Source organism: Penicillium robsamsonii (assembly GCF_028829455.1).
Source record: "Penicillium robsamsonii strain IBT 29466 chromosome Unknown utg000004l_segment0_segment0, whole genome shotgun sequence".
NCBI lineage: Eukaryota > Fungi > Ascomycota > Eurotiomycetes > Eurotiales > Aspergillaceae > Penicillium > Penicillium robsamsonii.
In genome coordinates this window covers 532,893-558,098 of record NW_026643222.1, presented here as the reverse complement: position 1 = coordinate 558,098, position 25,206 = coordinate 532,893, and the positions used below count along the sequence as shown (strand labels likewise).

General features: G+C 48.4%; 8 protein-coding genes across 8 annotated transcripts; 5 read left to right on the top strand and 3 right to left on the bottom strand.

Moving 5' to 3' along the window:
* Positions 1 to 463: 463 nt before the first annotated feature.
* Positions 464 to 1,723, top strand: N7447_007698 (Aromatic prenyltransferase DMATS type; the record flags this gene model as incomplete). Its single annotated transcript, XM_057231960.1, has 1 exon — positions 464 to 1,723. The coding sequence occupies one exon, from the start codon at positions 464 to 466 to the stop codon at positions 1,721 to 1,723; it is 1,260 nt and encodes a 419-aa protein (XP_057083725.1).
* A 1,415-nt stretch (positions 1,724 to 3,138) lies between these two features.
* Positions 3,139 to 3,348, bottom strand: N7447_007697 (uncharacterized protein; the record flags this gene model as incomplete). The annotated part of the gene is made up of 1 exon (XM_057231959.1): positions 3,139 to 3,348. The coding sequence occupies one exon, from the start codon at positions 3,346 to 3,348 to the stop codon at positions 3,139 to 3,141; it is 210 nt and encodes a 69-aa protein (XP_057083724.1).
* Positions 3,349 to 6,027: 2,679 nt separating this feature from the next.
* On the top strand, positions 6,028 to 8,562 carry N7447_007696 (uncharacterized protein; the record flags this gene model as incomplete). The annotated part of the gene is made up of 1 exon (XM_057231958.1): positions 6,028 to 8,562. One exon carries the CDS (start codon positions 6,028 to 6,030, stop codon positions 8,560 to 8,562), a length of 2,535 nt encoding a protein of 844 aa, XP_057083723.1.
* Positions 8,563 to 9,038: 476 nt separating this feature from the next.
* Positions 9,039 to 10,084, top strand: N7447_007695 (Ran GTPase-binding protein YRB1; the record flags this gene model as incomplete). The annotated part of the gene is made up of 4 exons (XM_057231957.1): positions 9,039 to 9,332; positions 9,512 to 9,770; positions 9,828 to 9,956; positions 10,011 to 10,084. The coding sequence occupies 4 exons, from the start codon at positions 9,039 to 9,041 to the stop codon at positions 10,082 to 10,084; spliced, it is 756 nt and encodes a 251-aa protein (XP_057083722.1).
* Positions 10,085 to 11,057: 973 nt separating this feature from the next.
* Positions 11,058 to 12,565, top strand: N7447_007694 (putative transcription initiation factor subunit (TAF30); the record flags this gene model as incomplete). Its single annotated transcript, XM_057231956.1, has 7 exons — positions 11,058 to 11,066; positions 11,202 to 11,242; positions 11,527 to 11,678; positions 11,828 to 11,970; positions 12,041 to 12,181; positions 12,239 to 12,359; positions 12,477 to 12,565. The coding sequence occupies 7 exons, from the start codon at positions 11,058 to 11,060 to the stop codon at positions 12,563 to 12,565; spliced, it is 696 nt and encodes a 231-aa protein (XP_057083721.1).
* Positions 12,566 to 14,091: 1,526 nt separating this feature from the next.
* Positions 14,092 to 15,059, bottom strand: N7447_007693 (phosducin family protein; the record flags this gene model as incomplete). The annotated part of the gene is made up of 3 exons (XM_057231955.1): positions 14,092 to 14,107; positions 14,169 to 14,398; positions 14,463 to 15,059. 3 exons carry the CDS (start codon positions 15,057 to 15,059, stop codon positions 14,092 to 14,094), a joined length of 843 nt encoding a protein of 280 aa, XP_057083720.1.
* Positions 15,060 to 17,049: 1,990 nt separating this feature from the next.
* N7447_007692 (WD40 repeat domain-containing protein) lies at positions 17,050 to 18,395 on the bottom strand (the record flags this gene model as incomplete). The annotated part of the gene is made up of 5 exons (XM_057231954.1): positions 17,050 to 17,070; positions 17,131 to 17,250; positions 17,307 to 17,396; positions 17,461 to 18,173; positions 18,281 to 18,395. 5 exons carry the CDS (start codon positions 18,393 to 18,395, stop codon positions 17,050 to 17,052), a joined length of 1,059 nt encoding a protein of 352 aa, XP_057083719.1.
* A 4,845-nt stretch (positions 18,396 to 23,240) lies between these two features.
* On the top strand, positions 23,241 to 25,094 carry samB (MYND-type zinc finger protein MUB1; the record flags this gene model as incomplete). Its single annotated transcript, XM_057231953.1, has 1 exon — positions 23,241 to 25,094. The coding sequence occupies one exon, from the start codon at positions 23,241 to 23,243 to the stop codon at positions 25,092 to 25,094; it is 1,854 nt and encodes a 617-aa protein (XP_057083718.1).
* Positions 25,095 to 25,206: the final 112 nt, after the last annotated feature.

The window sequence follows — 25,206 nt, the reverse complement described above, 5'->3', positions numbered from 1 at the left end:
TGTAAAGCAATGCACATTTAATTTAACCTTATATATTTCGATATGAATTTTCATCTCGGCTAGCAACGGATTACTTGTTTTGTCCTGCACATGATCCAGCGGGGTCTGCGGTGTCCTTATAGGATCAGTGAAGAATAACCAACTATGTAGCAAATATTGCATATATTGCGTGCCGTGCCGTGTCTGACTGTATCTGACAGAGGCGGTTTCTTATATGCACAAAGTAAGCGCCCAGCTTCCACTAGAAAGTCCTCTCTGTGAAGAGCGTCTTGGCTAGTCTGATAGTTACAGGTAGTTTTCGAAATTCAATTTATTTGTCTATACTGAATTTCGGAGAATGATTTATAAATAGCATTGATCTCAATCCTATATAAGTTTATCTTCTGCCGAATACATATGTCGCATACACAGCGCCCATCCTAGAGTTGACAATAACGTTGATAGCCGCACTTCTACATCAGATATGGCTCTCCTGGACCAGAAGCAGCCAGACGCCTGGTTGTACCCGCAAAGTCACCAGTTCGCCTACCAGTACGAACATACCACAACGGCAATCAAGCCTACCATACCGGCGACGCCTGCTCCAGCCCCCATGAAGCAGGTGATCAGTGGTAACTATCTTAGCGAGGCCAATCGGCAAGTTGAAGCTCTTTCTAAAGCCATTGGACAAGATGACGCCACGCGAGAGAAGCTGCTATACGCCTTGAAGTTTTCCGGGGGAGAATGGTGTCAAGATGCCATACCACAAAAGCTGGACACATCGGCCTGGGTTTCCGATGTGAGCAATGACCACTCGCCCTTTGAGTACTCATTGGCTCTGTCCCAGCAGACTGGAGCATCTGAGCTGCGGTTCTTGATCGAGGCTCAGCCCAAAGAAAACAGCCTAGCCGCCCTCCAAGAAAGAACCTCACGCTTGACCGAAGATATAGGGACAGAGTACGGCCCCACAAAGGTCTCCCTGGATCGCCTGAATCTCGTCCGAGACCTGTTCCTCCCCTCAGACCCCGAGTGTAAGCTGGCCCAATGGCACAGCTTTGTTACCTCAAGTACACTGGAAAAGTGGAAGATTTACCTGAGTCCACTAGCCTCCGGGAGGCAAAACGCCCTCAACGTGACCCGAGAAGCGCTAGAGCGTCTGGGACTAGCCAGGTCTTGGAAGTTACTGGAGAACATGATGTCTGACGACGACTATCCCATCTACTTCTCACTTGGGTTGTCGCCGAACCCAGAAGAGGCCGAAGCCAAGGTCTACGTTGCACACCCTGGCGCGTCTGCGACGCAAATTGCAGAAAAGCATGCCAAAATGGATCCCAATTCCAGTGTCCAGGACATCGAGCAGTTCTACTCGATTATGGCTGGTGGCTCGCTTGGGCCGTACCGTGGTGAACCTGGGGTATCCTGTTTCCATTTCAAGAATAAAGACCCATCTCGGCCAGTGGCCCGTACAGTTCTCTACCCAATGTGCTGTCACGCAGCAAATGACGCCCAAGCGCAGGATCGCATCGAAATTTACATGGATGCCATTTCTGCGCCTCAGCTTTACCGAGAGAGGTATAGAAATGCCATTAGCGCGGTACAGCGCCGGCCGTTGGAGGCTGGTCGTGGTATCCATAGCTGGGTTGGTATGAAGGAGAAGGTAGACGGCAAACGGTCCAACACGTTCTATCTCTCAGCTGAACTGTATGGATGTCTTGGTGATGACGCCTCGAATGGTGGCTGCTGAAACACATCTTCAGGTTATAGAATTGGTTCAGGGTAGTTGACGGAATTTACGACAGCGGGGATGACAGAGGATTAAATGCGCCATGTTATTTTTGTTTTCTTATACTTGGTGGTCTATTTCAAGAGCATGGTCAAATATATTTTACCAGCAAGCCATATCCACAATGTTTAGGGTATGGCAGCAAATAAATCTCTTACTTAGGCCTCGAAATATAGATACTAGGCACCCCCCGGCTGCCGCTTCGATGAACAGTTTCTCGCACTGGATAGAGAATTGTCAGTAGTTGTGGGAATATATAATGGAGAGACTCCACCTTCAAGAAGAGCGAGAGGGAACCGCTGAGCGCACCGGCAACGATAAAAAAACATATCTAGGAAGAAAAGCTTAGCGATTGAGCCGGCTATTTGATACTTCTACATTTAGTTTCACGAGTGAAAGATGGTATATGCACGACAGAACACCCTTGGAATCGATATATCATTATATCCACTGAAATTGCTGATCACGAGGCTCCAAAAGTCGCGCAGTCTGAGAAATCCAATTCTCTTCAATATTCTTATTGGTATACGCGCTTTCATTTCCTGCAAGTTTCGCTGCCAAGTCCGAAGTCGCATGCCAGAGCTCATCACTGTCTGGCACCGCGAATTGCAGGTCACTTAGAGAAAGAAGTTTTCCACCTGGTGCTGGTGGTCCACACCGAGGGCTCAAATTAGATGTGTCTTCTAAGTGTGTCGTGTCGCATACCCGAGAATGTCTGCATACCCTGTACAAGGACAAGTCAAAGCGCTTGACTTCCTCGATACCAAGCCAGATAAAGACATCGGGGTCAATGCCTTGTTTAAATTGGGCCAGTATTGAAGGATAGAAGAACATGTGCCGCTTCAAACAGCTGCGTACGAGGGAAGCGAGAAGCCGGGAGGGGATCTCGGGGAGAAGTTGAGTCAATTGTAGATCTGACCGGTCGTGGTTGAGGAGGGAGAAGATAAGGTGTAACAGGATTCCTTGGTATGTTGCCACCGGCCATGGTGTGGGATCGGATGAGGATATTTCAGAGTGTGATTTGGCATGGTGATTGGATATGGCCCATTTTTCCTGACTGGCTCTTTAATAACAAGAAGGGAAACGTGGAGAGATAGAAGATAGGGCTGAACTAACTCTTTGCTCGTATATCGACGAGGTTAATCTTTTATGTAGGTCTTTTGCAGTCTTTTGCGTATTGCTTTCCGCCATTACCCACGAGCCCATCATCACCACCGATTGGGTAAGAAATTTCAGCTCAGTATTGGGGTCGAACGTCGCTGGGTGTAAGAATGGCCATTTTGGGTGGAATTTATCGAAATATGCCTGGATATATGGCGCAATTCTACACGGGCTATTCTCGATACTTTCCGAACGCTGCATAGAAACTGCTGGTTCTACGGAAGGTAGGGAACTTTTTCGAGACCTGTTTTGTTCCAATACCCGGCCTCGTGAGTTTGGGGCATATGAACATTGAATTCCTCGCTGGGAGCAAGCGTCGCAGGGAGATTGTCCGTCACATTTTGATCGTCGCGAGCGACAATAGACACAAGCTTGGATTGCTCGGGAGTTTCGTAGCTGTCTGGTTTTATGATGAGTGCGGACATGCTGCCGCAGCGTGTCGTTCCTGGTAAAAGTGCGATCACAGAAGGAACATTCGAAACAGTCTGGTTGAAAGTGACTCTTAGTATGTCGGGTGAGATGTTCTTTCCGTCGATAGCTTAGGCCACACCCGGGCAGGTGACATTGGAAACGGGATTGTTGTGTTGTCATCGGAAGCAGGAATCACTTCGAGTGATGGAGACGACGGATGGAGCAATAGGCTGAACAGAATAAAGGCCGTTCAAGCCAAATGTCTCAAGATCGATAGAGCCAAATGTGATTATAAACAGTTATACTGCAGGTATGACATGAAAAAATATAGGTGTTTTGGTGGGATAGCGATGGGATAGCGGGCCCCGGTGGAGCATGACTCAAGAGCTTCTCCACGGGCTTGGCAAGTCGAGACCAAAACAAGTACGTTCGGTCTTGTGATATCTGTTGTTAGGGGATACCAAGATTTCTCAGATCTCCGGATGCTACTATTGAAATTATTGAATCTGACCTTGCACACTAACACCCGGAAACGCATAATCCCTATCTCGATGCCTCTAATTCCCTATGTTTACTGCCCTTTCTGTGGGGTTGGTATGCTGGCAGACCTCTTGAATGAGTTTGACAACGTGACGTGCGAACGCGTCTGAGCTGTAATTTCTATGAATGGAAGCCGCCAAAAAGCCCGAATCGCGGTCCTCGAACAAGCACCTCCATTTGACCAGGCACAGAAGCTCTACTCTGAGAGGCGGAATGATGATGGCTGTCAAGAGAGCATAATCACAGCTGAGGAGTAGTCGGACTAGTCTTTGTCTATATGTCAGGTAAAACACCGAGCACAGGTGAGCTCGATACCGAGGCCCGTCAAATAGTTCATTTTGCACTGGGTGCTCGGATTGTTAGCTTGCTGGTTTCTTTTGAGAAAACATACCGCAAAGTTATTGAAATCTAGTTTGAGGTTGAACGGAATGAGTAGCTCCGACGTCGGTACGAGAAGCTTGAGCTTTCCATTGATCCGCCCGGTGACCGGCGCAGTATCTTTCGTTCTTACTGGCGAGAGGTGTGGTTCAAGAATAATGCGTCCGCGGAGAGCTTCGAACGGCCGTCAGAACGCAACAGAGTATACAAGCCCCCGAGTGAGTCGAGGCTTGTTGGTATCTATATGGGCTGTCAGGAGTTCTCCCGTGTTGGAGCACTATATGAGCCCAATTTTTCTCAATAAATATTAAAAGAGCTGTGAAATCAATTCTTGGATACATTCTGCATCAGAACTAGCTGAGAGTACAGTGAAGAGTGCAGAACCGAGGGGACTTGGTCAAACCCTAGTAACAGTCGAGGATTTTATCCCCATGACTCAAGTTTAGAACACATCCATGTTTTTCTTCCTTTGCCCTTGTCCACTTACACTCCCACTTTCCGCGAAGCTCATCCACTTAGACACCTGCTTGCAGCAAAGACCACACTTGAGTCTTAGCATAGGAAACTTGCCACCGAGAATGAATACCTTGCTCACGGAGCCGACATTTCCGTTAAAGACATATCCACGAAGCCCTTAGACTTATAGCACCCTAGCTGGAGATGACCGTAATTCTTCAACACCTGATTGAAACTGTTGTTTATCCAGACTAAGCTCACAGCTACTCCTACAATATCATTCAAAATATGGTTATATTTTGATGCATAAGGATGTTGGTCGACGACGGTTAACTCAGGTCTCATTACTTCACAAATTGCTATCCAGACGCTCAATGACGATAATTTTCGCCTCTTGTTAAGTTGATCTTGATCCCGAGACGCCATACCCGGGCTGTCTGGTGTCCAGCCATATCGCTGTGCAGTCGTGCCGTGATGCTGGCGTTCGTATTTTGTGTAAGAAGCGGGTGGATCCTGCAGGGATTCTTCAGGTATGCCGATGGGTCTTGCTGAGCAAGGGGGATTTCGGGATGGTGAGACACTGCTTTTAAGAGGGTAACTGAAGCGAGGTGAATCCTAGATAGTTTCTTTTTTATATAATCTTTCCGTGTAGACTGAATGTATCAAAGGAGTGTATACTCCGTAGCGCTTAACGGCTGATCATGGTGGGGCATAGTGGAGCTCTCAAATATAGAAGTATAAGCCCTTGAAGAAATGAAATGTGATAGGTTTAGGAGACTCTTTCTTGAATGTGGAGTGCATTTGGAGTGCATCGAGAGCAAACAAAGGACGGACTTGTTAGGTATCAATGTGTATTGGTACCTAGTACCACCATCACCGCAGGCATCACCATATTACATCCAGGTACCTTGTACTACCCCGCCATTACTGTCACTTGGGTCATTCTTATCGCAACACACGTTCCCTGATCAAACCTTCCTACGTTTCAGCTCTCTTTTTATGTCCCTTCACCTTCACGTTTCTTTACTCTTTGGTCTTTCAACGTTTTCACGCCTTTTCCTTTAGGCCCTTCCCAAGTCAGAGACGCACCTGACTCCTAACATCTGGCTCCCCGCAGACCCACCCGTGGGCCTTATCGCTCCATTTGGGCTTGAGTCTCTGCCTATTCTCAGTATCTTCCGACCCTTCCCTTCTATTTCTATTCCCTTGCTTTATATCTCCCTGTCTCTAACTCTGCTTTTTTTGACTTCCCCGCAACTTGGGCTATCCCTAAGCTCCTGTTTCCGCCGCACCCGCTTTATGAACTTTACATCCACGAAATGACTGACGATCCAGACTCGCCTCATAGGCGTTTTCTCCGTGCCCAGACTGCTTCGAGTTTACAATATCCGACTCTTCCACCCCTAACAGCTTCTGTCGAGGAGTGGTTGTCCCGTTCACGGCCTACCAATATGACGTCAGATCGACTTGCTGATCATTCACCCAAGACCCTGAGTGATAGCTGGGCGACTCTGAGCGTGTCTGATATACGCTCAGAGGATGGCAGTCACTCCGAACAAACTGATACATGCTCCTTAATCGACCAGGCCAGTCCTGACGACGTTTCAAGCCTCGATGGACGCTACAGTGGTAGCGAGGCCGAGGCACAGGATGAAGACAACCAAGAGGATGATGGGATAGATAGGGGTGAAGTGCAGTGCACCGAATCAGCATCCCAGGAGCTACCTGCTCTCTTTGCTGCCAGACGAACCACGATCGATGACAGCACCACGACCACGAAGCCCTCCTTCCCCCGCACCAGTGATTCGATCGAATTTGTGGAGCCTGAGAAGTGGCCCGAGATCGAGAGAGTGGAGCTCAAGCATACTATCCGCATTTTCGAAGGTGCTGCTGCCTCAGAGTTGAAGAGTCGGCTGCCCTTCAATTCAACCGACTCCGTCCTCATGGCCACGGTGCAACAGACCATGACGAAGCAGAGCCTCGACTTGGACAAACCTTTCCGCGTACTCTATGTCGGACAACCGGGATTCCGAAACATCATTCTGGACAAGATCGGCGATGTTCTGGTATCAAGCTCATGTGCTGGCTCAGAGCCCAGCTCGGCCGAATCTTCCCGATATCATGTTGTGCCAACCTCATTTGGTGCCGGAGCTGTTCCCAACTTTGCGGAACTTCTCCCGATTCATGTCCAGCTGGTAGTTGACGAATGCCTGGAAGCCACGGCTGATTCCCACGCGGATCGACCCAGCACACTCAATCTGAAGTTCAAGAATCGACCTGTCTGCACTTCGGCCTGGGATGGGTCTGACTACCATGTAACATCTGCAACAGATTGGACCCTCCCAGATGTGGCAATTATCTTTGTCTCCGGCCTCGATGATGCAGCGGCCGCCAAGACACAGCGTCTTGCCCACATGTTCCTGGAACGTCATGGAGTCCCGGCGATGGTGATTTCCGAGGAGCCACCGTGGAATATGGCTGGAGAGGTGATACCTCTTAACCACAACAGTCTGCACACATGTTTGGAGTCTCGCAATCCAGTTTCCGGGGAGACCGCAGTCCTTCGACGGTATCCTATCGATTTGAAGACTTTCGAGAGCATCACGCCTGGTCAGTTGAATCGAAACCTGGCTTCGCTTGTCGGCCTGTATCCAAAGCAGGGGTACAAAGTCACTGCCGATACCCCCAAGCCTCTCCAGAGGAACATATTTGCGAATCTAGAGAAGTATCCCGGTGATTGGCTCCCGCCTTCCTATGCCGCACGGGTCCGAGAGCTGGCTCCCACGCTGCGTTTAGTTACTTTGACTCTCATTTCGGCCATTGCCATCTCTATTGGGTATGCGGCTGTTAAAGTTCTGATAGTCTTCCTAGCACAATGCTTTGCCGGATCAGCCATATCCAATGCATCTTTCCCAGTGGCATCCTACGTCTCTCCGACCTCCACCCTGACCTTGAATCGAGTGGCACAACCCTCAATCTCAACACGATCGTCATCGTCTATGCGACTATTGCATGTGCCTTCGGGAAATCCAATACCCGAGGCCACAGTGCCAACTATTTCTACTGCGAAATCATGGGGAACAACGAACGAATTTGAGATTCAAGTTGTTGGAGACTGCCATGTTATCATCAAACCCCCACATAAGTTTGCATCATCCAAGAAACAGCCCCAATTCAATGTGAGCGTTCACCGAGAGAGCAAGGCTCTCACATACGAGCTGTCACAGCTGTTTGATGGTGTCTACACGCTGAAGTTGAACCGCGAGGATGCATACGGGTTAGTCAAATTGACGATCACAACCAAGTCAAGACAGCCAATCAGCCAGACCATGGCTGTTGACTTCGGAACTCCGTGGCTGAAGATCGCAAATTGGAAGCGTGCCGCACAGGAAATTTCCTCACAATTCGCCAAGGAAATCCAAACAGCTCAGACCGGCCTGACTGAGGTATACGGTCGCCTCTCTACGGACTTACAGGTGATTGTGGGAGATGTGGTGAAGAGAGCCCATTTCTTGCACCGCAACGCCGAGGACCTACGCTACGAGAGTGTGGATGCTTGTGATGCCGTTCTATCACGCTCGAAGCAAATTTCAGAAGCCTTGACTCGCAATGCTGTCCAGCGATTTCGAAGTGTTTCTTCTGTGCTGCAAATTCGGTCTAGTCGCGTGAACAAGGACGCTAAGGGCCTTGTTCATGATGCATGGAGCCGAATTGGGGAGTCAGCCACGAAGCTTGACCTTCAGAGTATGATGGATCGAGTGCGTAACGTTAGGAAATGTGATGCGCTAGATCGGGCTCAGTCGCGTGCGCGATACGTTATGGGATTCCGGTCCAGCAAATCCGCAGATTGCTGAACTCCTGGCTCGAAATGATGAATGAACTTACTTTGTGACGTTGTATTTGCTTTTTTTCCTTCTATTAATGAGTTGGCTGCGGACAGGTTTTTGTTTATGGCGATCAAGGTTGGGTGGGCAACGGTGCTGGGAATGGGGTTTCAGACGAACTATTCAGTCGGCGCAATGGTATCTCTTATTTAAACCATAATCCAATTTTTGGTCTCATCCGAAAGTACCCAGATAGAATATTCACTTCCTTTCTCTGGTGTTTCTGTTGCATGTAAGTTTACATTATACAACAAACACTATTGGCAGACGAGAGCGGTGGCGGATTCTGCCGAGCATGGGACCCAAACTAAGTATTAATTTTTCCCCCCTCATCGCTTTCTCTGATCAACAAACACTATCTCTTACTGAAATCCCATATCTCCTGTGGATCTCTGCCATCTCTCTGTTTAAACATTTAAACCGATCCTCTTGAACCCCTCATCATCATGTCCGACATCACTGAAACCAAGCCCGACCCCGCCATCTCTGCCTCCGAGGCCAAGCCTGAGGAGACCCCCGCCACCGGCGAGGGTGAGAAGTCTACCACTGAGACCGTCACTGAGACTGCTACTGAGACCGCCGAGAAGGCTGTCGACACTGCCAAGGATGCTGCCGTGAAGACCTCCGACAGCATGTTCTCCATGTTCGGTGGCGGTCCTAAGAAGGAGAAGAAGGAGGAGGCTGAGGAGCCTACTGATGAGCCCTCCGGTTCTTCCAAGGCCCAGAAGACCAATGATGAGGTGAGTTTGATACATCCGATGCTGGTTGCATAGACGTTTGTTGGACACGTACATAATGGGAGCGGGGGTCTTGTGCCCCTTTCGCCAGATAGTGGGGTCGTCGCAACCAAGTCATACTATGCCAGTGTTCGTGACTATTTTATCTCAGCGCATATACTAACCATGATATTTCAATGCAGGATGAAGTCGAGGAGTCCGCCGATGTCCACTTCGAGCCTGTGATTCGCCTGACTGAGAAGGTTGAGACCAAGACCAACGAGGAGCTTGAGGAGCAGTCCTTCAAGATGCGCGCCAAGCTCTTCAAGTTCGACCGCGAGTCCAAGGAGTGGAAGGAGCGTGGTACCGGTGACGTCCGCCTGTTGAAGCACAAGGAGAACCAGAAGACCCGCCTCGTCATGCGCCGTGATAAGACCCTCAAGGTCTGCGCCAACCACTACAGTGAGATTGCTCGGTCATAACTTCTGAAGAAGTTACAGTGCTAATATGGATTTCTAGTTGTCCCCGACATGAAGCTCAGCGCCAACGTCGGCAGTGACCGCAGCTGGGTCTGGAACGCCGCCGCCGATGTCTCCGAGGGCGAGCCCGAGGCTCAGACCCTGGCCATCCGTTTCGCCAACAGCGAGAGTGAGTGGTTTCTATCCCAACTTGATGTTGAACTTTCACTAACCACGGTTGTAGACGCCAACGCCTTCAAGGATGCTTTCGAGACCGCCCAGGTTGAGAACGAGAAGCTCTTCAACGCTGAAGAGTAAACAACTCTTTTTTTCTCTCGTCTTGCCGACTCTTTGAGGATGAGGATACCAAACCATCGTGTACTTGGCATTCCAAGGCATTTGGGTCCATCGTCCCGGAGCTTGCTCTTGAAAACCACCCCAATTTCGCCCCTTTCACACCGTTCTACCCAACCATCACCCCTCAATTCATCCCATTCCTACCCCATCCCCTACGACGCGACGAGCGAGGCAGCAGTTATGAAGATGCTCCTCACATAGCTATTGCGAGCCATGCAGTCTACGAAATGGAGGGCAGTTCCCTAACGTCGGTGGTTGCTCGGAAGTAGATAGACATTTCCCCATCGAATATACCTGCACATCACCCCATACCCTGAAGATATCTGAAGGAAAAAAAAAGACAGTAATGATGAGTATGCCTAAAAATCAAATGTATGTCAAAAAATAATACAAAAATTGTACAATCTTAAAATCGAAGAATAAGAAAAATTCCCTTTTTACATTTTGCTTTCACTTCTCAAAGACACGATACGATACGATGGCAGATCTCTAAGGTAGACAGACACAAAGCTAGGACTGTAAAGTAAATTTGTTTATAGCTATATCCATTTGATCCCAATGATCTCAAGTTTATTTATTATATGTTAAGGTAAATCAGTTAGAAAGTGAGGGACTGTCGAGGTCAAGTTGAACATAGTGAGCAGCCCTGGGATAGTCCAAGACTCTCTCTCTCCCACTTCCTTCAGCTTAAATTCACCGCTTCATCAATTGCCTCAAAATCAAAAGAACAACACTATATAACAGTTCCTGTTGCCTTACATTGAGGTATTGTCCAAGTTATGATTTCTCATGCTCATTGCTCACTCCGATAGACCGCGCAAACTTGTCTCCGAGACGCCCACCTCTCCGCACGTCAACGTCCCCTTTCGGCCTCAAAACCTTAGAACCTCACGATTCCCTCCAGTGACGACCAGAAGTCGCCAATAAAATAATCATGCCTGATGTGAGTATACTAACCCCCCAATCACCGCGAACTTGCATCCACGGTCTAAGACTGGGTTTGTCGAGCCCAAACCTGGTCTTTTCTCCGTTTCCAGCACAATTAAAGCTCGCATACACTGACACTCCTCCTCAATAGGTCAAACGCACTGTCCGTCTCATTACCGAGCAGAACATTATGTATGCGCCTCCCTCTACCTCCACCTCCCCTCCCTTCGCAAACTCCGCTCTGAGAACAGCGCCTGGAGCTACTGTCTCCCACAATATCTTTGCAACGCTATCGCCACCTCGGTCCTGTGGATTGCAGGATTCGAGGAGCGGTAATGCGCTCAAGGATCAAGACGGACGCAGCTTCACATACCACGCTTCTCTTCAAACCCTCCACACACACCCACCCCTACCTATACACACAACACGCGCTATATTAGACGCATTGGCTGACTTGAGTTCTTTCTGCACTACAGAGATAAGCCATCGGAGGTTGAGGGCTTCCCGCAGCGATCTTGGCATATCGAGGTCTGGCTCGTGAACGAGAAGGGCGCCTTGGTCCCAGCGAACATCTTCGACAAGGTCACCTACCACCTGCACCCCAGTTTCGGTGAACGCGCTACGCAGGGTATGTTTTGGTCCCTATTAGTTGCCTTTTTGTGATTTGGTCTTGGCGGGCATGAGCTATCTGTCGATTCAGAAGCCCATGGCAAGATTTGATCGCTGGGAATGGTTTTCAGATCGCAGGCTAACATAGGATAATTCCGCTTCAAATAGTCTTCAAGCAACCGCCGTTCCGCATTCAGGAGGAAGGATGGGGTGAATTCGATATGTCTATCGAGCTCACTGCTGACAAGTCCTACACCATTCAACATGACTTGAACTTTGCCCAGACCCGTTATGAATCTAAGCATGTGCTCGTGAGTTGTTGAAATCCCCCGAGAGAAAGTATAATGTCCTGATCAATGGCGCGTTTTGTTGCCCGTGCAGACCTTCAAGAACCCCAAGCCTGCTTTGATGGCCGCGCTACGCGAGTCCGGTCCCGTCCCCGGTGACGAGAATGGTATCAAGCACAAGCGTCCTGCTGGTGGCGAAGAGAGCGCCAAGAAGAAGAAGCGCACAGATAAGAATGTGAGTTTGTTTCTGTGATATGGGTTTGGGATTAGCAGGAACTGACACGCTCTCAAGGTCGACATGGACAAGCTTGCCGATGGGCTCCAGAAACTGAACGAAGACGACCTCCTGCAGGTTGTGCAGATGGTTCATGACCACAAGGCGCCGGACTCATACACAAAGAACGATGTTGAGCGTAAGTTTATCTGTCCTCGACCTCGGGTATACCAGAGAAAAGAAATCCATATTCTTCCTCTGCTTACTTGACGTTTACTCCGAACAAAACACTAACCCTCCTCTTTCATTTATATAGTCGGAGAATTCCACGTGGACTTGTACACGCTCCCTGACGCGTTGATCAAAATGCTCTGGGATTTCACGGCGGACCGCGGAGCTCTGTAAAGGACAAGCGAGCGAGCGGAGGAGGAGAAAACCGGGCGTGGGAGTGTTTATTCTGTTTTCTTCTTCATTTCTTCTCATTTATCGAGTCTTCGTCGCTTCTTTCTCTACTACGTATCCTCGGTCACCCCGACCATACGTCTAGTTACTTCGATATCATGTTTTTTTCTGTCTTTGACACGGGGAGTTAGTGGACTACCGAAGGAAATTGGATGGCTCTTTTTTCTTTGTCTTGTTTTTCTTCCGCGCTTCGTTGTAAAATGCGAGTATTGCTCTCTCTTGGTATGATGGGATGGACTTGGTACTTTTCACCCATCTCGAGAGCAAGACGGGTGGATTCGAGAACTCAGTAAATGAGTTCCTTGAGATGTTTTGCACGGGATACTATGGATCTTATACTAATTCGAAACTCAGTTGCACTTGGCGGATACTCTTGATACTCTTGCATGTGAGACTAGGACTATGGATGTCTGTATTCCAGTTTCCTTGACTAGTATCTTCCAATTCACATACAGGTCAAACATAAGACTCTAGTCGAGACATGGAGTTACCCGAAGCTACATGTGAAAGTTGAAGTGTATTGGGTGAATACCTAGGTACATACATGTAACTATGTAGCTCTACGATTAAAGAGGATGTGATTAAACAACCCCCCATGTATTCCGTGGGACCTGTCAAATGGCTACGAGCCCACAAGGCTCAGCTCACGACTTTGTCAAAGAACATCCACGAGAACTCCCAATTTGATTTGCGCGAAAACCTGCGAAGACCTCAGCAACTGGTAATGTTGAGATCTCAGGTGTATAGGTGATGCACGACCCTCTGCGCGATCTCAGGTGGGCTACGGAGAGATGGGGGTGGAGGGATGGAGAGAGGAAGAAGAGAAGAAGAGAAGAGGAAAGATGGGGGGGGGGGGGGAGGCTTTTTATATGGTCACCTCCCACGTACCTTCCCAAAATGGACGGTCCTTTGCTCTTGCCTTTTTTTTTTAACTCTCGGGGTTATTGTAACAGGTGACCATACGGAACCCTACATAGTATGCTCGACAATATTGTCTCTTGCCATTTATAAGGAAAAAGAATCAAGTGGACTTAGTTTAGTCTAGGAAGACTACCAGAGAGAGAAGATATAGTAACAGTAATAACAGTATGGGATATCTTGAGTAAATCAACATCGAGCCCGGCCCCCGCCGGGCTAGAAATAGTAGGGACATAATCAGACAAGGAGAGAAGAGAAATGCAATGTGTCCAATGAGACACGGCAAGATAGTAACCAGACCATCGAGCCATACACCCCGTTCTAGTGACCAACGCCGTTTCAAGATATGTTCTTTTTTTTTGGCGCAGATGGCGCAGATAATGCATCCATCGTTAAAGAGATCGGAGACAAAGAGAGATGTGGGTAGAGAGTGTTTGGGTAAAAGAAAAGACAAGTCAAGTCATGCAAAAGAGATCACGAGGGAACAACCAAGACGCTTTGCTGCTATGCCAGTAAATGTGGACGCTGAAAACATAATAGCAAAGAAAAGATCATAGCACACGGTTCCTGTAATGGTTGATTAGTATACGTTTCAATAGGAAATAAATAAGAGCTTAGGAATACGCACATCTTCAACAAGTCCTCAAGACTGTCAGCACTGCAGCTACGGCCACGAGGAATGTTGTGTAGGACATCGATGATGGTAGCAAAGACATCGCCGCCACGGTATGCCAACAGAGCTGGAGCCTTGATGTGATCCATCTCCGCGATATCCTGGTGCATCTTCACGAAGCGGATAGTAGGTTGTCTGCGAGCGATAGTGACGAGACATTCCTCGACTATAGCGCTGCCATCACACTAAGAACAAATTAGCACCAACCCCGCACTTATAATGATATCCCCGAGACAACTGCACACATACCTCGTGATCATAGATACAGACAACAACAACGGTATCAGAAGTCACCTTCTCAATAGCATCGAGATACCCCACCGCATCAACAGTCTGAACCGATCCAAACCGTCTACCCCGCGGACTGGGCCGACGACTATTCCGATCCTGAAGCTCGTGGATGCGCGACTGGCGCCACTTGCTCATAAAGCGGGCCTCGTCGTCGTCTTCACTAGCAGAGGACTGGTCACCGCCTGCGAGGGGCACGTCATCGCGAGTGGACGAGCTGTAAGAGGCACTGTTGGAGTCGAGCCCCGCAGCGCTGAGGAGGGTACGACGGAAGGACTTCTTGCGAGCGCGCTCGAAGGCTTGAGCGTCTGCGATGACGCCCTTGGGGCCTGTGTTGGCTTCGTAGACGGTGTTGGGGATATGGTAGTTTGGGGTGCGGGAGGAGACCATGTCGTCTGCTTCTTCGTCTGAGGAGTCGACTGTTTGGCGGGAGCGGATGCGGGAGGATTCGGGTTCGTCGTCAGAGAAGTGAGGGTCTGAGTCGTTGTCTTCTGGGTGGGAGGTGAATTGTGAACGGTTACTGTTCACCAACTGGTTGAATTCTTCTTGGGCGGACATATTGAAGGAAAAGGCGTGGTTTTAGGTAGGGAATTTAAGTTGGGAGATCTTGTTCGGTATGTTTCGGGTTTGACAAGGATCAAGGATAGGCTCGAAGGTTGGCCCCTGATGTTGAAACGGAGAGAAGGCTGAGGTTGGTAGAGATCGTCGTGAACGATGGAATGGAAGTCATGGAAGTTATGAAACGACCCTGGGGCCGCCCCCTTTTTCTGTTTCATGTTTGGGATCCACCAAGGAACCCATCTGTCATTCTTAGTTTCTTTAATATCTACACTGCTATATTGTATATTGTTCCTATACTTAGCTTTTGAGATCAAATTGACCCCTGTCCTTTCTAGAACCTTCTAAGGCGTGTCTCCATGGGATATCAAATGTCGTCTCAGACCTCAAGTCTACAAAAAAAAGCAAACCTAGCATTTCCCCTAGTGCCTCGTGCCGACGGCGAAATACCTACTCTAAGGTATGTGCATACTCAGCCCCATTCTATTATGTAGATCCTAAGTCTCCACGGGAGATTTCTGGCCTAGGTGTTTCGATGTTCTATTTCTAGAAGTATTCTCGTATTCCCAGTTTGGTTTGAGATGTAAGGATCGTGAACCTGTCTCGGCAAGTCCACGGGTAGCGTGTATGCTTATTATAAGGATAGCCACAGGGCCGATCCTGTTCATATTCTTATCTCAAGTAAACTCTATGAGTCAGCCCTCCGACAATTTTCTACTTCAATTATTGTCTTATATCCAGGATCAGTGGGTTCTTATTCCCTTGTTTCATATCAAATATCGGGGCTGATCCCATGGCCAGCTACGTCTTAGGCATCCATGAATGTTCACCGCAGTGAGAATGAGGCGACTAGTTCGGCCTGGCATGTGGACATGCGTGACATACTCCTGGCCACTATTCATGGCTGTCGGTAGCCTAACATAAGGGACAGGCGTGGGTTGTATGGGGTTGGGAGCGTGGAGCCGAAAATTGGAATGTATGTGTACTACTACCTGCTCCTCGGGCCATCATCCCAACTGATTACCTGGAAACTATTTTCTCAATGATCTGGGAGGCACGTTCTACCCTACAATTGGACCGAGGTTCAAGACCGTGTATGCATGTCCTATGTCTGATGCTCGCCACGCTTACATTGCAAAGAGGAGCAAAAAGCAAAATTGCCCGATGCTATCGTCCTCAGGTGCGGAAATGGAGAATCGATGAAAAAAAAAGTTCACAAATGGAAATTGGAGCTGCTCGAAACATTATCAAAATCCGACACCAAAGAATCCCAGAGCAAGAGATTCTAACGCAAAGACAGTAAGTACAACAGACTCTTTCTTTAGAGGAGACACAAATAAGGGGGGGGGGGATAGGAGAGTAGAAAGGGGAAATTGGAGAAAAGAATAAGGCAACGCAGAGGTAAGTCGGCGAAAGAAAGCCTGGCCAGAATCCGGCGACCAGGTCCTCCTTTTTGCCTTCGCCAACAAAACACATGTCGAGACCAATGCGGAGGTAGTCCAGAAGAAATGGTAAACTGAAGGGGGGATAAAGAAATTAAAAAAAAAAAAAAAAAGAAGGGGAAAGGGCGTCATCGAGAAATCAAAGGGGAAATCAAGGAACAAGAGAAAAGGGAGACGGAGGAATTGCCAGATGGATCGACTCATTCCAGCATTTCCTTCTGATGGCCGCAGTCACTGTACATCCACCGACAACCCAGGAACTCGTCACGCTCTCGTCATGTCCAAACAAGTATTGTGTTCATCGCTATCGTTTGTTCGCCGGGATAGCATCCCGTAGCGCTCACATCCACCTCCATCACCTTCCGTATCGCATGCGACGACGATGTCTGCGCCGCGGGTAGTATATTATCGTGAGAACCCAAGGGATTCACCGGTAATTGATTATTATCGGACAATGGCGGAGATTCGAACCATCGAGCCTAAAAATTTCGAAGAAGAGCATTGCAGAATGATTGACACGGGGTATCTTGCGTTTTGTTTTTGTTGGTTTACCAGGCCCAGACCTTGAGCTGTATGAAAGAAGAACAGAGGTTAGTAGATGCAGTTGGATGAATTGCAGGAAAACTTACAAGGGAATCCCAAGATCCAGTGCACAGACTAATGCCATCGTTGCTGACGCCGAGACAGCTGACGCGGTTCTCGTGGCCGCTCAAAGAACCCACCTTGTCGCCACGCAGAACGTCCCATACCTAGATGATGAATTAGCATTTAGTCCCATTGATAGAAGAAGAAAAAAGGCTCGTACCTTGCACTCGAAATCATCGTAACCTGCGAACAATAACCGACCGGAGACTGAGAACGCAACGGAAGTGATACCGCACAGAACTTGGTCGCTCTGGAGGAAATTCAAATGTCAGTTTTCGTCAATCAGATCAGTGTCTCGAGTAAGAGATGATTACCTGGTAGGTGTTAAGCTCGCGATCGGCACGGATATCGAACAGACGGCAGGAAGTGTCGTCGGAACCAGTACCGAAGGCATTGCCGTCGGGGAAGAACTGAACGGCATTGATATCGGACTCGTGGCCAGCGAATGTCTGGACGGACTTTCCGGTACGGATATCCCACAACTTGGCGAATGCGTCGCATGCACCGGAAACGAAGATGTTCTGGTTGGTTGGGTTGATGCTGATGGACATCACATCACCCAGGTGGTCGGCGAACTCGGTGACCTTGGTTCCAGACTCGATATCCCACAGCATACAGGTCATATCGCCGGACGAGGTAATGATACGGCGGTCGTTGATGAAGCGACAGCAGGAGAGATATCCCGAGTGTCCGGAGAGCTCGCGCGCGACACGAGTCGGGCCTTCACGTGAAGACAGGTTATAAATCGAACAAATATTGTCGAGACCACCGCAAGCCACGTAGTTTCCGCTCGGGGCATAGGCACAGGTCATGACCCAGGACGAGCGCAAGGGAATCGCATGGACCTTGTTTGTGGTGTAGGCATCCCAGATGATGAGCTTTCCGTCCTGTGAAGCCGAAACGAGATGGCGCCGATCGGTGGACCAGTGCATAGCATAAATCTTAGCGAGGTGACCTTTCAGGGTGCGTCGGGGCTTCATTCCAATTCGTGGTAGGGCATCAGTCTGGTTCTGCGCGACTTGACGGACTAGAGAGGGGGAAAAGTCAGTACATTGAATCAAATCTCCCAGAATGCATCTGATAACAGCCTGGGAGAGAGGGAGGCCCTCGAAACGTAACAATGGGGAGTCGCACGGGAGGTATCGGCCAGCTCATCCTTTCTGCGCTTAATCTTATCCTTCAAACCCTCAGCTTCGCGCCTGGCCGCAGTGATCTTGGCCTGCATCTGTTCACCGCTCATATCGGCCATTTTATCGAAACGATACCCCGGAGAAAAACAATCGGAAAGATTGGCAGAGGGAATAGGTAGAGAGGGGGGAAGCAAAGGAGAGAATCGAAAGGCGGAACCGAGTTAAAACGCCTCAGGCTTGGATCATAATACGGGTAAAGAGACTAAAGAGAAAAGGGAGGGGGAAAAGAGCCAACGGGATCAAAAGGAACCAGAGAGGTGAGAGAGGGAGAGAGGAACAGGGGGTGACCCCCGGGCCGAGCGAGGGAGGTCAGCATATTACTAGTGGTAATCAGCAAATGAGGAAGGGGTACCTCGATTTGTGATCAATTCGTATGCCATCACAAGTACTTGGTTTTTTTTTTTTTTGTATTGCAATGAAAGAAATTTGTTACATATATACTCCATACTCCTTATACATCGTCAATTTCAATTCTTCTTTGTTTCCATATTCTGTTCTATAATACATACTTTTCCCCGGGTACCTGATGCCGGTCTCTTTTCTTTTGTTGATATTTGAACTAAAGCTGACATGCACATGTCTAGGTATCTCTTTACTCCGTATGGAGTACGGAGTACTCATAACTGCCTAAAAATTTACCACCTTGATCTCAGGAGAAAGGAATTTGTGGCGTTGAGGATCGGCTGGCTGCTAAGACCACTAGCCTCCCCAAGACTTGAATAAAGACACAGAAAATCCAGCGGCAAACCTGGGTTACTGAAGTATTGAGATTTAACCGCCCGCGGCTCTTGAGAATCTGTTATGGCTCTGACATATCAACTGCCGTACAACATGCATTCTTCACGAGCTAAATTGACTCCCTTGCGTCCCCCCTTTTCAGTTTGCAGGTAATTTTTAGGAAGCTAACGGAGATTGGATCCTGCATGACCACTTCCGGGTATAAGAGTAATTCTTTGTTAGACCCCTATGCAGAAGATACTATATAGTCCATGTGTCCAAATTATTTGGAATTGATACATTTCGACCCCAAACTCCCAATCTATGAAGCAGTCTAACTACTCCAGGTCCAAGCTTCAAACCTGGTTCGTAGTGCACGGCCCTGTGGCTGACCCATTGTCTTGGTCGAATATTAGCTATTGGCTATTGAAGCGATCCAAATCACTCTACTTCGTACTGAGGATGCACATTGCATATTAATCTGGAAATATGTACAGATGGCGTCAATAAGTGAGACAACGGAGTACACATACTGCATTAACCCTACCCCAGAGTGTGCTTCGGCTTCATCGCACCGTTCTAGCGGATCCAACCGTTTCCCGCACATTGGTAATTGCATTTCATATAAATGAAATAAAAGAGCAGGGGTCGCTTTTTTTCCGCTGAACAATCCGGCATTTCAGTCGTCTCCGCCGAACAATCGATTGTGCGGCCTGGGCCCCTTTTTTATTCCGGTAATCTTTAGTTTCTTTTACTGTTCATCTCGACGATCATTATTTGCGATGTTACAGACTCCTTTTCGGAAAAATCGGCTCCATATGAGTTTTTCGCTCAGTGGTCGTTGGAAATACGTTTGATATTTACCTTGTATACATGTATAAGGGCAAGATGTCCTTGTCAGTGTCTATTTTCTCTACTCTGTGCTCCGTACACTTCCAAGCGATACTTGAACAGGTGCCAAGATCTCCACTCGGGATCTTCAATATGGCGTCTGTCATGCAGATGCTCATCGGAGATTTGCAATGAGATTACTCCGTTCTTACAATGTACATATGTATATTAGACCACAAATAGGCAACCGAGCCAGTATCGTGGGATCCCGAGCCCCCTCTCTTGGTAAAAATCCATTGGTCTTAAAGCCATGATTGTCTGTCGGCCTGGCATGGGTTATTCTGTACGTACAGTCATGATCCAAACCCCCGGTCAAAAGAGTGAACTCGTCTCAGCTCGGGACTGCAAAGCACTCGCCAACACCGAGATGATTGAGAGACCAAACTCTAATAGATTATTTGAGTAATGATTTTTACAAGCATTGGAGTCTGAAACAGATCTTATCGTATGCTGTTGATATGACACGCATATTCTCGGCGAGAAGCTTTGGAAATTTGAAAACTATACAGCATTGTGCATAATGAAGCCACTCATGGATAAAGAAAGCAAAGATCGCCAATATACGTGTCACTATTCCCACGCCCTCAGCTTCAGGGATGAGCCCCAGCACAACTCAAGCAGAACCAGTTATAGATTGCGCTATATCACAAGATGCACCCAGATCCTTGCACTAAATTTTCCGATTCGAGGACGATATGATGGAGCTTATCTCGGAAACGATTCCGAGATGGTTACCCACGGGTCTTTGCTGACGACCAGCTTCAGGCCCGTAGCACATAGAAGGCTACCAAGTTCTGGCTCTTTCTTCTTAAGGAAATAATGTATGTCAATATCACGTGCATTATTCATCGCTTAAGTATACTCCTGGGTAGATGGCGTCTCTCTGGTTACTCAAACAGGTGATCGGAAGTCGATGTATCACGGGTATGTATAGGTTTCAAAGGGCACGTTGTCAGTGTCAGTGGGCTGTGGAAACCGGTTCAACTCGCAGTTTTTACCTCGTTTACACGAAAGTGTACCGGTGGCCTAGTAAAACAATGTCTCAAAAGGTTGTTGTACTCGCCAGCTATGAAATAAGAAATTTGCATATCAACGGATGTTGGAAGACATGTTACAAAAGACTCCGGGTAGTGCATTGTATCCCAGGGGGAAAATTGAAAGCTAATACAATCCAATGGAATTTCTCCGGGAATCCATCGCATGATCATTTCTTGCTATACCATAGGGAGAATGCCATTTATACCTCGCTATACTTGGGCAATTAAATTCGGCTTGTTTATAGCAAAGGGGCCATATACAATGAACTGAGCTGACCCATTCCTATAATCAAGACGGTCATAACGAAGATGAATGTACTGAGTATGCATAAGACATAAGTGGACCTCGCTAGTACTGAAAGAAATCCCATAGGGCACACAAGCACCTTTATCAAGTCGATCCTTCCAAGACCCCTGCCGGTTGTGGCCCGAGGACTAAACATTGAATACAATTGTGATCCTGAATTTGCCAATGGGGTTCGGCACTAAATGTTGAAGACCGTTAGAACCGAATTATGTTATAGTCTAGCGGGGGCTGGGATTAGTGATCTTGAACAGGGGTCTACTTTGTACAATGTATTACTCTTCCCTAACCGATGTAGCCACCATTGCTTACTAGTTTCCTTAGGGCCCTACTTTTATGATGAAATGAAACGAACAAACTAAAACCCCACAAAGAGTTCGAGGTGCAGACAGGCGGATATTGACTCCCGGCAGTTCGCAGGTGTTCTAATCTTAGCTCTCTGTCTGTGCGCCACAGAGTTGCAAGCGCGTGTAAACCCTGTCAAGATGTGATGGAGGCCTTTGGGGGCTAAAATGTTATCATTGCGGGGACATTCGATTGGTCCTCGGCAAGTTGCTGGCAATTGTTTGTTGCTAAGTTTAAACTTCTCAAAATAAACTACCCTGTTCAGGGCCGATGAAACGGCGTCAAGGAGTATCAGAAAGGTGGGGGAAACACTTCGCTTCACCAATATTACAGTACATTATAGGTGTAGCCATCAGGGGTTAGAAGGTCCAGGCCAGACGGAATATTTTCAAGATTCTGTTTCACGGGCCGTTTCCACGAGACCTGTTTGGACTATTTAAAATGGTTCATCTATATTGATCAATAGTGACGGAATGTATGTTATCCTTCGGAGAGATGTGCAATGGTCAACTTCAGCATATAATAACATTTAGATTTTTTCTTTGATCTTGAGATCTGGTCATTGAGTCGTTTTAGGCTCTTGACTTCAACAGAATTTAGATGTCACGCAACTCATTTCTGGTGTCGATCCATCACACTGAGAATTCTAGGGACAGTAATTATAAACGGCCACTCTTATCTGTGGGGAATTCGGACCCAACTTCTTCTGGTCAGGACAAAAGGCCGAAGCTATACAAATAGTTCATCTGAGTCATTAGTGGATTGTGATGGTCATTGCTGATCTACAGCTCCGCTTGTGGTGCTGTCTGTCATATTAGGCGGCATAAACCCAATGAATTTGGTAAATCGTCTCAAGGCATACAATGTACAACATACATATTTCGATCTGACAGAAATGAACCGATGTGGCAAGGTAATGGTATGTGAAGGAGTAATTTTTTATCAAGTGGCAACACCCCGAGGTCGGTACCCAACTGATTATTCGACAAAGATATGCAATGTATACATATGCTGATGTAGATGTAGATGTAGATGTAAAAAAAAAACAAGACAAAATTTTCAGACAAAGAAATAATAGTACAAATCCTATAAATAAAAGGGAAAGTGGCAAAGGTAATTCCCAGGCGCCAAAATACATCGGGTACAGCGAAACCCATATTTGGTAATATTAAGGAGGCACCTGACGCTCTCCGCTTTTGCCTTCGCAAACTTCCTCTTTTCTCTTCTTCCCCCTCCACATCCCCCATCTCTATCGAAATACGTAGACGCATCTATCGTCTCATTGCATCTTGCATTTGGTCTCTCTTTCATTTCCCCCCCCACTTCCCCGTTCCTTAGCCTCAGCCACTGAGTCTTGACCCTTTCGCCCCTTCTGGTCATTGGGTATTTCATCTAACCCATCACCACTTCATTGACCTGATGTCTTTGGATTGATTCCTCTCAGCGCGAGTTCCTGATCCGCAGTGGGCATCATCCTATCTGGGAATTCCATATCGTTAAAAGGCCCATCTTTTTTTCGAATTTGATCCATTTTTGGCCATCTTGCATCGATCGATACTACATTTAATCCTCTCGCTCTTTCGTCACATCCCCGTTGTGGTTCATTCATCATGCGGGAAGTCAATTTTAGCATCCCCAATGTGAATAAGGCCTCGGTCAACATCACCACCACCCTCTATGACCGCCGTGCCCTTGATTGCACATCGACTCTACCGCTCATCAACTCTCTCAACCATCTTGCATACCTCACAACTTCGTCCGCCCGGATTCGAGATATTCTCACCGTCGATGGCGGCATCGAGCGACTGGTATGCATTCTCAAAGAAGGTCGGAGCAAGGATTTGATGGAAATGTGGAAATGGAGCCTCGCCTTCCAATGTGTTGTCAACATCGGCGTGCGGGGCTCTGAGGGTGTGAGGACCAGAGTGGTGGAAGCCGATATGGTTCCCGTCATTGCCACCATTCTGAACAACTACATCAAAGTAGTGGATAAGGTTCGGTCGCGCAACGATCCCGATTCCGAGCGGCAGGCGTCTTCCAGGTCAAAGCCCACCACCAGCCGAGATGTCTCCACTCCCACCCCTATGGATGCAGATACCCAGACCGAGTCACACCCACAGATCGAGTCACACCAGCCACGCCGACAAGCCCCTCCGCCGAGTATCGAAATCCCCCGGCCCTTTTACCAAGACAGCCAGCCCAACGACTCCGATGCCATGGATATCACATCTCCTCCTCGTGTCCCTATGACATCCCCCCCGGAGCGTAGTACATTTGGCCAAGAAGCCCATAATCACCGGCTCAACGATGGGCGGTTCCCACGTGCTAACATTCGTCTGCGGTCAATGCAACCTCTTGCCACGGCTGTTCCCTCGATGGATACCACAGATGGATTTGGATTACGTCCTGTCCGTGATGCCGAACGTCTTCCTAGCATGCTTCCCGGTTTGCAGACCGGGATCGTTTCGCAACCCGACTCTCCGACCACCCCAAGTGGCCCCCTCCACTCACAACCTCGCAGCCTTCCCCAAACAATCGCCGCCCGACAACGTCCTTCCATCCGACAGCAGCAGTCGGCGTCCGGCGAGTCAGATGATGCCAACGGCGAAGATTTGACTATGGGCGATGATAGCGCCATGGGACAGCCCGCCGAAACCATTGTTGGACTCCCGAGCCGGATGGAACTTGACAGTGTTAACGAGCGGGAAAACACGATGCTCGATGATGTCTCTACCGCTCATGATCTGACCGTCACTGATCCCTCTGAAGAGGGCGGCCCAGAGGTGGAGACTTTCAACATCACTCATCGTTCAACTGTCGACGGCAGCATCATTAACAATGGCAACACACAGGCCAATGGCGGACTGGGTCTCTCTCCTGCACAAGCCACCAACAATCCTAATTCTCCTACTCTCGCTCCTAGCCCCTACGCTTTGTACCTTCGCGACCGCAATGCTCCCGCAGCCCAAGGTGTCTTGACAACCATGCCTCGTGATGAGGATGTCCTGATGTCCCTTCAGCTACTGGCATATGTCTCCAAATACTGCAACCTCCGATCATACTTCCAGTCGTCCCACCTTGTACCCAAGTTGAAGATTGATCGCGAACTCCATCTTTTGGATGAGAATGCCGACCCCTCTTCGCCAATTGATATGGCCGAGGAGGAAGACGAGTACTTGCTTCCTGACGATGTCAACATCTTCCCCCTGGTGGAGAAGTTTACTGTCCGACATCACTCCAAGGACATGCAATACTGGGCGTGCGTGGTCATGAGAAACCTCTGCCGTAAGGATGAGGCGAGAGGTGGCATCCGCCAATGCGCCTATTACAAGTGCGGCAAGTGGGAAGAGTTCCAGCGTCAGTTCGCCAAGTGTCGGCGTTGCCGTCGCACCAAATATTGCAGCAAAGACTGCCAGAAATCCGCGTGGGTATATCACCGGCACTGGTGCCATACCACCCCTTGATACGACCCGATGACCCCAGAGGAGTTTATTTGATTTCCATGCATACCGGCTCGCATAGCGTCATATCCGTCTTGCGTCTCCCTTCCATTCTGTTCCAAGGTTCCTCTCGTGC